The 13,674-nt window shown below is 41.6% G+C and overlaps 1 protein-coding gene across 6 annotated transcripts in view; it reads left to right on the plus strand.

Annotated features, from left to right (window-relative positions):
• Cdk8 (cyclin dependent kinase 8) overlaps positions 1-13,674 on the plus strand; it is a 70,889-nt gene that overhangs the window by 37,179 nt on the left and 20,036 nt on the right. For 5 of the 6 annotated variants that reach the window (XM_052754492.1, XM_052754491.1, XM_052754494.1 and 2 more), the window contains 2 exons: positions 3,010-3,120; positions 5,866-6,006. In XM_052754492.1, the coding sequence (XP_052610452.1) occupies positions 3,010-3,120; positions 5,866-6,006 (252 nt within the window). The remainder of the gene's footprint in view (positions 1-3,009; positions 3,121-5,865; positions 6,007-13,674) is intronic. The other variant, XM_052754493.1, reaches the window with a different exon arrangement.

Genomic DNA, 13,674 nt, shown 5'->3' on the forward strand with positions numbered 1-13,674 from the left:
TGAGGATCGAACCCAGGGCCTTGCGCTTGCTAGGCAAGTGCTCTACCACTGAGCTAAATACCCAACCCCACAAATAAAAATCTTAGGAGGATTCCTGTTGTTTACTTTGGTTTGTTGCCACCCTTACCCAGACTAGACTGTGACACATATCATTAGCATGGCCTAGATCTCGTGCAGCTAGTCCTCAGGAAGCAGGAGAGAATTTTTGAGCGGGTCTTCCAAAGTCAGGACATTGTAAAGCTCTCATTTTCTTGTGAGCTTTTTGTCACACTCATTTCCATAATTCCTGTGGACTGGAATCCATGTAGCTTCATGTGCTGGCCAGCTGTGCATCAGATGTCAGTGGCCTCTGATGGATGGGCTGGGGCCATAGTTAGACTGCTTTCACAATGCACTTCCCACTCCAACCTCACTCAGAATCTCTGTTTTTATCAGTTTCTAAGAATTTGGTTGAAGAAAGATTCTTCAATTTAAATTTTTTTGAAATAATTTGGCATAAGTAAGGTTCAGTTTAACTATTAACCATGATTAAGGTATACATTTAGAACTTGGTTTTGCTTTTAGGAACTGTTAATGTTAGAATAGAGTGTCAGGGTTGGGGAGATGATTTAGATGGTAAAGTACTTACCTTGTAATCACAAAGACTGTGTGTGTGTGTGTGTGTGTGTGTGTGTGTGTGTGTGTGTGTGTGTGTGTGTGTGTGTGTGTTTCGAGACAGGGTTTCTCTGTGTAACTTTGGAGCCTGTCCTGGAACTGGCTGGCCTTGAACTCACAGAGATCCACCTGGCTCTGCCTCCTGAGTGCTGGGATTAAAGGTGTGGGCCACCACCGCCTGGCTCACAAATACCTTTACTTAGTTCTTAGCATCCAAGTAGAAATGCCTGCCATGGTCATAGCAGGGCATGCTTGTAATCTCAGTGCCCAGGAAGTAAAGACAGGAGGCTCCCTGGGGCTTGTTGACTGTCCAGTCTACTGTAATTGGAGAGCTCCAAGCCAATGAAAGACTATGTCTCAGGAGGTGGGCAGCATGTCTGAGGATGACACCAGAGGTTGTCCTCTGGCCTGTACACACATAGACACCCCATGTACACAGACATGCACATGCTCACCCACGTACAAATTCATAATTTTTAAAGAAAAGAATACACTGTCATTTTGAAAATATTAGGAGTTTTCTTACCTAATTTCTTCCTCTTCACTCTCACATATATTGACATGGTATGTTTTTAAATATTACTATTTTTTGTACTTTACAAGTTTAAATTAAATATGATATATGATAACTGGGATAAATCAAATTTATAGTGAATGATATATTCAAAGTAGACATATACTCAGAAAAATTTAAAACTTTCCTCCATTGGTAAAATTGGAGAAACAAGTGGTTTCTGTGAATAAAGCTAGTATGGATGCATTTAAACATTTTATTTTGTAAAGACTAACCAGTTCTTCACAAATGAAAAAAAGAAATTCTACTAAAGGCCAATTTAATCCTTGGGATCCACCTGTCTCCACTGAACAGCTCTGGGAATATAGGCATGCACTGCCATGTCTGGCTTAATAAATGTATTTATTTTTGATGATGATATTTTTAACTTCGGGTGGCTTTATTAGAATGTAAATCTGTTATAAGCTGAGGAATGTCTCTATATACAACAGAATGTTTTCACCTATAAAAAGGAAGAAAAAAAAAAAACCCTGCTACATGCTGCAACAAGGATGAACCTTGAAGATAATCCTGAGTGAATGAGCCAGACACAAAAGGCTAAGTATGAGGCCGGGTGCTTTCAAAGCCCTGAGTTTGATCCCTAGAATCTACAAAAAAAAGCTAGGCATGGTAGTACATGCCAGTGCTTATAGTCCCAGTGCAGAGGAGGTGGAGATGGATGGATCCCTGGGGCTCACCAGCCAGCCTAGCCTATGTGGCAGATTCCAGGCCAGTGAGAGAACATGTCTCAAAATAGAGAGATAGGTAAGCAGGTAGGTGGGTGGATGGGTGGATGACTAAGTAAAAGAGTTGGGGAAGACGGCTCAGTGACTAAGCACGTGCCACTTGCTCTTCTAGAGGAAGTGAGTTTGATCACCAGCACCCACATCAGGTGGTTCACAACTGCTTATAACTCCAGCTCCTGGGGATCTGGCTCCCACTTCTCACCTACATGGGCAACTGCACATGTAGCAGACACACAGATACACATGAATACACATAAAAACGAATCAGTCATATGGATGGCACCTCAAAAGTGATACCCAAAGTTGTCCTTCCTCCTGCCATCTCCTCAGTACCGGGAATACAGGTACATGCCTGTCAGCACAAATGAGAAAGACAGGTGTTATGAGAATCCACCAACACTAGGTGTCTACCATAGAAACCCTTAGGGACAGGTAGTAAAGTTTACCTAGAGCTGGGTCATTGATAGATAAAGCATTTCTGCTTGGAATGGTGAAAATTTATAGTAGTGATGGTTCTACAGCATTGAATATATTTAATGCCACCAATTTGTGGATTTAAAAATGGCTAAGATTGTAATTTTGATAAAAAATTAAAATCACCAGTCAAGCAACAAATGACAGATTTACTGTTATCCTCTTTTCAGTATCTTGTTCCCTGTAGGTTTTTCTGTCACACAGCACCTGTGTAGCAATCACACTTTTTCAAATGTTTATCGAATGCTTAACATCAGTAAGCGCTGGCTTTGTGGCCTTTAAATTGCTGCTGGGCTGGGTGGGTGGGGTCTGAGATGGAGCCCTGTTTTGTTGCCCAAGCTGGCTGTGGACTCCTGGGCTTCAGGTGGTCTTTCTACTTCAGCATTCATCATTGAAGACCTCTGTTCAGTTCCTTGCAGCCAGGTAGAAATGCCTGCCATGGTGGTAGCAGGGCATGCTCATAATCCTTGTATCCATGTATGTGCTATGTGCTACCACACCTAATTTGGTATGATTCTTTTTTTTTTTTTTTTTAGTATTAACTTTGTGTTAAATTTTGAATGAATCTCCTTTGTTTTGTAGTTACTTCGAGAGCTTAAGCACCCCAACGTCATCTCTCTTCAGAAGGTGTTTCTGTCTCATGCTGATCGGAAAGTATGGCTTCTCTTTGACTATGCTGAACATGACCTCTGGGTAAGGTGGACTGCTGGTAGACAGGGCTGTTGTTTTCAGTCAGCTTGAAAGCGACTGAACAGTTAGCTTCCACTGCACTAGACTAGAAATCACCTTACCAAAATGCTAGGAAGCAGAAGTGTTTCAGATGTGGGGGGTACTTATTTACATATATTGAATGAGACATCTTAGAGGCTGAACTCATGTCTAAACTTGAAAGTCACTTGTGTTTTAATTTTATTTTTACCTTATACATATAGCCTGAAAGAAATTTCATACAATGTTATAATAATTTTGAATATGAAAAAAATGTTTCATGGTGTGAAATCATGTTAGCTCTCAGAAAGTTCTGAATGTCAAAGCATTTTGGGTCTTCAGACTAGGGAGATTGCCAGTATTTCTTTTTGATTCTGGCGCATTGTCCTTTGTAACAGACGGTAAAGAAATAAGGAGTGTGAACAACTCAAAACATTGTTTCCTAACTACAGAGTTGATTTTAAAAGGTGACCTTGTTTGCTCTAAGTTTTGAAAGAACATATTTTCCTTTATTCTGTAGTGTGAAGGAATTTAAAATGAAATAGTACTTGTTGGGTAAGCATGCTATAAAAGGATAGACAGGTCTAACTACTGTCCCTGCCCCTGTCCTTTGATGCTAGGAAAGTCTCCTAATAGTCCTGAAGCTGTTACAAGCTGTATGAGCTAAATGTCGAAACTTATTAGTGATTTCTTAGTTACTCACAATTGATATTTAATATAATGTATTCCGTTTTCACTGGCACTAATATGTTCTACTGTTTGAATTGGTGTACTCTTGCATAGAGAAAAATCATTGCTGTGAGAGCCGCACTGCAAAACAAGATTAGTGCAAAAACAGACTGCAGTGTCTCTTGTGGGTTTGTTTCCTAGGTTTGTTTAGCCTATGGCATTTTTACATATTTAGACCCAATTGTGTATTGAAGATTTCTTGAATGAGTGATTATAGTTTACTGGTTTAGCCAGTACCAGGACAGACTCATACTATATTGATAAGACTGTAAATGCATCTTATCTTAAATAGACAAAATAAAAACCTTTGCCTTACTATCACCCATGTTCATGCAGCCAACCTTAATTAGACTCAGTGAGTCACACAGTATAGGACATGAAAGCAGGAGGGGCGGATGTCTAAGGACATAGACAGTACTTATATATCGTATTCAGTGTGACATAACAAGCATTTTACATATAAGCTACATTGCATACAGTTTGATGTGTGTAAGTAATTCATCATTGCCTTTTTCATTATTTTACTAGTACTTACTGAAGGCAAATGAATATTTTTAACATTACTTTAATAAAAACAGGACAGCTCATTTCCCTAAAACTTACAACTTTACTTTTTTTTCTACTTTAATTGGAATATTATATGTGGATTGACAGACATAAGGCAGCAAAAGTTACACTTAAGAGTTGTTTGAAAATCATTTAGATTTATAGCCTGTGTACTGTGCATTTGATTTTTTAGCCTTGGAATATGAAGAATATACAGGCAAGAAATTCCCATGCTATGTGATTTTATTGATTTATAGTTTTTAAAATATTTCATTTTTAGAAAAATCACTGTCCTATTTGAAGTGTGACCTGAAGAAATACACCTTCAGTTATCCTAACTCCTCTGCTTGGTTTTTGTTCTCGGAAGCTTGAAGCTTTTAGTTCTTTAATGTGCTCTCTATTTAAACCTATCTTTATTACATTTGGAGAGTCGGTGGATTTTCTTCTTACTGACACAGACTTGATAATCACATTTTAGGGTAGGTGATACATATTCTAAATTATTAAGTAATATCTGAGGTATAAAACTGAGAAGAATCTTAATGTAGCCTGGTGCTGTTGTTCAAATGCAGACAGGTATGCACCAATGAATACGTTTGTCTTTTCACTTCAGATGCTTTGCTACATTTTCCTCTTGGTTCACAGCTTACTAGTTATTCCTTCTGTTCGCTACTCTGTATAACAAACATCAGGTAGAAAAGCAGATGTTAGCCTGCATGTTAAGCATCACATTTCTACTCTCTTTTTCTTTTTAACCACAAGAATCTACTTAATGATGAAGAGCCCCTGTGTAGTATGTGCTAGAAATGAGTGTACAGTGGTGTAGGAGGCAGAGCTGACCTGAGATGGTCCTGAAATTTACGGGTGTTATACAGACAATAAAGATCATCGGCCGGGCGGTGGTGGCGCACGTCTTTAAGCCCAGCACTCAGGAGGCAGAGCCAGGCGGATCTCTGTGAGTTCGAGGCCAGCCTGTGAGAGCGAGATCCAGGACAGCCACGGCTACACAGAGAAACCCTGTCTCAAAAACAAACAAACAAAAAAAAGAAGATCATTGAGAGCTTGAAACATGGAAAAGAAGAAACCTTTTTCTGTACACTAATTAGCGAAGTGTTTTAATTGATAAAGTTGTACTTTATTTCTCTCTAGTTGTCTAGTCACTTGTACAGGAAAAGCTCTGCAGGTTACCAGGCAGGCTCTTTCCTCATCTGAATCCTTATGTAATTAACATTAATTATATTTTAAAATGAAGAGCACCCTAGGTCCTGTCTCTCTGTCTTCTTTCATTTCCTGAGATGCCATTCCATCTTAAACATGGAGCTGACCTCGGTTGTTAGGATGTGCTTCCTGTGTGTGTGCTAGTTCTGTTGTGCTGTAGGGTTCTCAGTCCTCAGGTGAGCGCGACACTGCCTTTTTTTGTTTGTAAAGCTTCTTGTGCTGTTTTCTTTCTTTCAGCATATAATTAAGTTTCACAGAGCTTCAAAAGCCAACAAGAAGCCAGTTCAGTTACCTCGGGGAATGGTGAAGTCACTGTTGTACCAGATCCTGGATGGGATTCACTATCTTCATGCCAACTGGGTGTTGCACAGGGATTTGGTGAGTTGATCAACAGCTGGGTTCAACCAGGAAATATATTTATAGTGGGCACTTTCCCCATTGTCTGTAGAAAAATCTTGCCATAGGTGGTGTGTGAGCATGCAGTAGTCTTGTCCTCACTGCCTAGCTCTTATGTACTGTAGAAATATTCTTTGTGACTTGGGCTAGTGAAGAGTGGGTTCTTTCAGAAGGCTCTGGTAAAGCCATCTCAAAAAGAAAGGGGCCGGGCGGCGGTGGCACAAGCCTTTAATCCCAGCACTGGAGAGGCAGAGACAGGCGGATCTCTGTGAGTTCGAGGCCAGCCTGGTCTACAGGACGAGGTCCAGGACAGGCAACAAAACAACACAGAGAAACCCTGTCTAGAAAAACCAAAAAAAAAAAAAAAAAAAGGAGGAGGAGGAGGAGGAGAAAGAGTTTGGAAGACCAGAGCACCTTAACAAAAGGCAACAAAAATCTCTTGTCTGTAGATATTGTCCAAATAATAATGACAAATACCATTGCGTGCAGCAATGCTGAACAGTATTAATGTAGCCCCTACAATGAGGACCTGTGCTCCACTCCATTATCCTACATACATCACACTGCCTGGCTAGTCATGCATCCGGAATGTTCTTCACATGGCAGCACCTCCTCTTGTAGCTTCTTTCCTTGGAGTGAGATGTCCCTAATGTTCTTTTTTTTTTTTTTTTTTTTTAAATATTTATTTCTTTTACATCCCAAGTGCAGTTTCCTCTTCCTCCTCTCCTCCCAGTTCCTCTCCACCACCTTTCTTCTGTACCCCGCCCCCCATCCAATCCACTTCTCCATTTCTCTTCAGAAAATGGCAGGCCTTCCCTCCCATTCCCATGGATGTCAACCAAACACGGCATGTCAAGCTGCAGTAAAGACTAAGCACCTCCCCTTGTATTCAGGCTGGACAAGACGACCCAGGATCAGTAGTAGGTTCCAAAAGCCAACAGAAGAGTCAGAGACATCCTTGCTCCCATTGTTCAGAGTCCCACAAGACCATGTTACACATCTGTAACATATATGCAGAGGGCCTAGGTCAGTCCCATGCAGGCTCCCTGGTTGTCAGTTCAGTCTCTGTGAGCCCCTATGAACCCAGATTAGTTGGTTCTCTGGGTTTTCTTGTGATGTCCTTGCTCTTTTTAAGCATCTAGCTGTCTTGTGTCTCCCAGGTACACAGGTCTTAGAGCTATTATCTGGACACTTAGCACAGCAGGCCCCCTTAAAGCTGGTCGCTGTTCAGGTGCCAACCTCTCAAACCTTGCTTTCGGGGTGAAAGACTACATTTTTAAAAGTGTTAGTACTTCCTGTCAGCTAAAACTTAAATTTTGAGTTTAATTTGAGGTCTACAATTTTTCAGTGTAGCTACATATGATGCTGATATATATGGTAATATGTGGTAATAAGATGTTTACTCTCAGACTCTGTTCAGAAGCCACACAGCTTTTAGCATTACATACAGATGAAACACTTATCAGAACAAACGCAATTCATAGTCCATTATAGTTTCTGTGCCTTTGAAGTAAGGTTGATAAATGGGGACAGTGATGTATGAAACACATGTTATGTAGATTTCTAATGTTACGACTTTGACCAGTTAGTTGGTGGAATGTTCTGCCTTACCACAAGAAACTATGTGGTAAGGTGGATAACTGATACATACACCTTGAAAATACCCTTTTGATATTAGCCAAGGATTTTTTTTTTTTTTTTTTTTTTTTTTTGGTTTTTCGAGACAGGATTTCTTGGTGTAGATTTGCGCCTTTCCTGGAACTCGCTTTGGAGACCAGGCTGGCCTTGAACTCACAATAGCCAAGGATTTATTGAACTTTCTGTTTTATTAAATCAGGTTCATTATTAATACAAATACTGGCTTGAGCATGCCTGTGATCCCAGCACCCAGGAGGCAAAAGCAGGAAAATCACAATATTGAGGTCATTCTGGCTACATTTGCTCCCAAAAATAAACCTGGAAGCATTCTTTTGTTAAGATGATAGAGATGAATATTGGGTGCTTTTACAACTAATACCCCTGTTTGATAAGTGAAGATTTATATTGTCACCATTAATCATCACACAGTGGAGGCTAAATAGCTCTCAGAGTTGTTTTTGGTAGGAAGTGTAGAGTCATTCATGTAGAGCCCTGTGCGGGCTTAGGGTGAGATAAGGGCATTTGTATGGGTGTGTTTTGTTAGTTTCTTGACATAGTGTTGGAAATTGAAGGGAAATGGTCTGATAGATAAGGAAGCACAGATAGTATTTATTTTGTGAAGTAACTTATTGGTCTAAACCAAATCTTTTCATATTCGAACATTAAAGTCCCCAGTCACCATAAAGTAGAGAGAAATTAAAGCACAGGTGCATGTGCTTGTGCCCCGCTTCTCCTACCCTGGTCGTTCCAACCTCTTTTCTACTCCCTGCTTCTTGGCAGTAAGAATGTTTGTAGCAATTATAATCCTGCCTCTGCTGCTCCTGTCCATATTAGGCTCTTCCAGAGCAGCAGAACACACATAGGGATATATAGGGATATATATATATATATATAGCATAGGGATATATAGAAAGCAGTTTATTTTAGGGAGTTGGTTCATGCGTTTTAGAGGCCTATTTATTCAGAATCTGCAGGATAGGTTGCAAGCCGGAGATCCAGGAAGACAGAATAACAGTTGGATACTGAATCCCATCTGCTGGTGCATCCTTTGTTGATCACAGTCAGTCTTTTTTCTATTAGAGCCTTCATTTGATTGGATACCTTCTCACAGGAAGGAGGGCATTGGCTTTGCACGGCTGTAATGAAATACTTGACATGATTACTTACAAAGAGAAAAGATGTATTTTTGGCTCATGGTTTTGGAGCTCCTGGTTCATAGTAGATGGACCTCATTGCTTTGGCCTCTGGTTGATGTTAGGTGGCAATGATGAGGAATAAGAGATGGAGTAGAACTTTTGCCAGGAAGCGAAAGAGGAAGCGGTGAGGCTGAGCTCCCAAACTATGAGGAGTGAGCTTCTAGGGAGCCATGACAAGGGTTCCCACTAGGCCTCACCTCCTGAAGGTTCTACCACCTCCCAGCAGAGGTTCCAAGTCAGTTCACAGAAATATCTAGAATAATGTTTGACTCAAACACCTGAGCACCGTGGCCCAAACTAGCTGAAATGTTAATCTTCTTATCCAAACAAATTCCCGAGGCTCTAGCTGAAGTCGGTGGGGTAAGTTACTTCCATGTTTCTCTGTGTCCTGGCTATCTATAGCAGGAGTATGGCTTGAGACCTCCCACGTGTCTTTGACTGTGAAGAGGAACTCATGGGAACTTCCTCCGCAGATATCAGGGAGGATGTGTAGCCCTTTTGTGCTTCTGATGAGCTTGAGGTTTGTTTGAATCTTGGTTCCACCTCTTTTTTTTTTTTTTTTTTTTTTTTTTTTGGTTTTTTGAGACAGGGTTTCTCTGTGTAGCTTTGCGCCTTTCCTGGAACTCACTTGGTAGCCCAGGCTGGCCTCGAACTCACAGAGATCTGCCTGGCTCTGCCTCCCGAGTGCTGGGATTAAAGGCGTGCGCCACCACCGCCCGGCTTGGTTCCACCTCTTAACTGTAGCCATGGGAAAGGTTCGCCACCCATGGCGTTAGTGTTTGCTTTCATGTGCTGTGGTGCTGAGTCAAGCCTGTGACATTGCACTTGATAGACATGTTTCACCACTGAACTCCACTCCCCACCCAAATGAGCTAGGTTCTTGTCATCTGTAAAACGAGCCAGGCATGTGTACACGCGCACGTGTGTAGACACTGTGGTAAAGATTAGTAGGAAGCATTAGGAATGATCCATAATGTTCGGTATGTGTGTTTCATTTCCATCATCACATTGCCCTGGAGATGTATGTGCGATAGGTACAGGAACAAGAATGGTAATGTCTGCAGTGCAAGCATCTGCCTTGGGAAATACTGGTCAGAGTTTGGGAGGTGAGGTACAGGGTAGAGAACAGAAAAATCATCCAGTTGTAAAACAAGACCATGTTCTTTCCATTAAAAACAGTTGTTAGTGCTTTCAGGAACAAAGGAGCTGTAGCTTCAAATAGTAGTGCAGCCTCAGCCTTTGTCGTTACCCACTGGGCAGGGGTACTTGTTCTGTTCCTGTGATGGGAGAGTCTCTTCAGTCGCATGGAGTGTCCCTCAGAATGTCACTAACAGTGTTCTACCTCTTCTTTCAGGGTGACCAGGACACCTCATGAAAAGTATTTATCAGAGATACATTTCAATCTAGGACTGCTTGGAGGGAGGTCCTGGCTTTGGAGCTAAACTCCTCCCACATTCTACTATTGACACAGGAAGGACGAAACTAGTTTTATTGGAGACTAGTTATTACCTTAATAAGGCATTGAGTAACGAAGTAAAATTACCGATCCAGTCTTTCGGAGGCTTCCTCGGTACTGACTAAACACTAATGTCAAGGGTTTGCCAAAACTAGTCTTGCAACACAGCTGTTCTCTCTCCCTCTCTCCCTCTCTCCCTCCCCCCTCCCCCCTCCTCTCCCATCTCTTCCCCTCCCCCCATACCCTCTGTCCCTCTCTCCTTCCTTCCTTCTCTCCCTCCCTCCCCCTCTACACACACACACACACACACACACACACACACACACACACACACACACACACAGAGCAGATAATAACATGTCCAAATAAGTCTAAACCACTTTAAAAATAAGTCACTCTACAAGCTGCATACCATAGTCCCATTACTTGAGAGGTTAAGCCTGAGGATCCTATGAACCCAGGAGTTCAAGGTCAGCCTGGGTAAAAGTTAAAAAAAAAAATATTGTGAGAAAAATTAAAACACCTGCTGAGTGGGCTTTTAGCCCCAAGACTGGTTTCAGATTATAACCAGATAGAGAGAATCTAGCAAAGAAAATTGTAATACTAAGGGCTGGAGAGATGGTTCATTGATTTAGAGCACTTGTTGCTCTTTGAAAGAACCAGAATTTGAGTCCCAGTGCCCTCATGGTGACTTACAACCATCTATAACTCTAGTTCCAGGGGATCCAAGATCCTCTTCTGACCTCTGTGGGCACCAGACATGTACATATATATATATACATGCAGGGGGGGAAAAAACCTCATACACATAAAATAAATAATTTTAAAAATTATTTCTAGAAATGTGGCCACTAACACAAATGCCAGGCCAGACCTTGACAAAAGGAACTATTCCATAGCTGTTCTTAAACTCATGTTCAAAACTTTGTCAGTCCAATAAGTTTAGAATAAAAATAAACTGGCCGGGCACTCAGGAGCCATCTCTCTAGCCATGCAGATTTTTTGTTGTTGTTGTTTGTTTTTTGTTTTTCGAGACAGGTTTTCTCTTTGTAGTTTTGGTGCCTGTCCTGGATCTCGCTCTGTAGACCAGGCTGCCTCTGCCTCCCTAGTGCTAGGACTAAACGCATGCGCCGCCACCACCACCTGGCTTCAGAAATGTTTTAATAGCAATAACACATAATTATCTAAGAGTTTTTTTTAGAAAACGATCCATGTTCTCTGTTACTCTAACATTTTTGTTCTCCTAATTTTTATTCACAGAAACTTAAAAAAAACAAACAAGCAAAACTAGTTCTGGTGTTGGGCTATAACTCAGTTGATAGAGTGCTTGCCCAGTATGCACAAAGTCCTGGGTTCCGTGCCCACCACCACATAAACCTAGGCTACATAACCAAAACCAATAAATAACACCTGATTCTAATCCCAGTCTGCATCATTTTGTGTTCTGTTTCTCCTAGTCTTCATGTAGTATTTTCCATGCTGCTGGAGAAGATCTCAGGGACAGAGGTGACATAATCACATTTGTCTTTTAGAAAGACAACCCTAGCAATGATACAGAAGATGGGTTTGATGGGAAGAACTCAAAGTAAGGTTGAGGAGAAGACATGCATCAGGAGGCTTAGAACCACAAGAAGAGAATTCCACTCATGGTCATGAACCTGTGGTGTGAGGTGAGGGCCAGAATTTCCCTCACTGACTGGCATCACTGCCCAACTCCACAAGGCTGCCCCATCGCTGACTGGTCACTGCAGTGTAGGAAAGCAGTCCCACCCTCGGGCAGCAGGAGTGCACCGAGCCCACTAGAAACTTCAGTGTTAGTTCATTGTTAGTTTAGCAGTGCACTCACTTTTGGCACTCCCCCAGCTGCCCCAGGTGAAGACTGTGATGATGATGATAAAGATCTCAGAGTTTCTTTGTTGAATAAAATATGACGATGATGATAGCAAAACACACGGTTCCAAGAACTCTCTGCCTTGACTGTTGAGAATCCCGTCAGGAGGGATCCAGAGTGGTGACAGGAGCCTGCACTGATCTTCAGTCGTTTGTTTTGGGGCCGAGTTGCATCCTCTTAGAATAGGAATTTGTAAGCCCTGGTGCCGTAGCCTGCCATTTCAGCAGCAGCATCTGTTTTCCTTTTAGCTTCTTAAAAAGAACTAATTTTGACCTTTGGGAGTTAGTAGGACAGTATACTGTTGTAACTGCCTTGCAGCCATCTCCAGTGATGGCTGTAGAAGCCTGTGAAGTGGTTGCCACTTTAAACAGCTTTCATAAAAATCTCTTATTTTGATTTTTTTATTGGTTTATTTATTTATATTTCATGTGCATTGGAGTTTTGCCTGTATGAGGGTGTTGGATTCCCTGGAACTGGAGTTAGACAGTTGTGAGCTGCCATGTTGGTGCTGGGAATTGAACCCAGGTCCTTTGGAAGTGCAGCCAGTGCCCTTAACCACTGACCCACCTCTCCAGCCCCTCTAATTGGATTTTTCAAGTTGTTTAGATTAATATTGGAGAGGCATCCCAATCCAGTCTCACTTCACTTTGTCGGATTGGTAAACTGAAGCTGTGTCCGTAGGAAGGGCAGCAAGGTAAGGTTTGAGGGAGAAGCCAAATGCTGCTTCCTTCCTCTCTTCCTCTCAAATGCCAGAGGATCGTGTGCCACTTTGAACAGGTTGTGACAGTCTGCTGTGTTTTTTAGAGTTTAAAACTAAAGTTCCCCTTTGGCAAAATCTCATGTTAAACTTTATCTTCTCTTTTATTTAAAAACAAAAACCTCAAAACTGTTGTTAATGAAAAATTACTGTGCCAACTTGTTTAGAAAAAGACCATATTAGATTTTTTTATATTAGACATAGGTGGGAGTCTTGTGGCTTCCAAAACAGAGTATCAGGTGAATTTTTGCCTGTAATTAGTTTGCTACTTTGTATTAAATGATCTATGGGGATTAATTTTCCTTAAACTCTTAGAACTTTTTAAGTAATTGAAACCATGCATCAGACCTGGTGACTCTTGCTAGAATCCTAGGACTCAGGAGGACATGGACAGTCACCACAAGTTCAAAGCCATGCTGTGTACATCGAAAGTTCTAGGCCAGCCAGTACTGCAGAGTAAGACTCTCAAAAACAAAAAGTGGGAGGTGGAGACCAGGAGATCACTGGGAATTCAAGGCTGCCGTGGTCTACATAGTGAGTTCCAGACTAGTCAGGGCTACATTATGAGACCCTGTCTCAAAAAAGAAAAAAGAGAGAGAGCCTCAGCATTGTGAGTTTTCAGTGCTCCACAGTGAAGACCTCTTGATTAGGGCCTCAGCTGTCTGCTGCTGCACTGGGGCCTGTGTGCAGCTTTGCTGGGTACACATACAGT

This window comes from Peromyscus californicus, unplaced genomic scaffold (genome assembly GCF_007827085.1).
Source record: "Peromyscus californicus insignis strain IS unplaced genomic scaffold, ASM782708v3 Scaffold_2__1_contigs__length_46816999, whole genome shotgun sequence".
In the NCBI taxonomy this organism is placed as follows: Eukaryota; Metazoa; Chordata; class Mammalia; order Rodentia; family Cricetidae; genus Peromyscus; species Peromyscus californicus.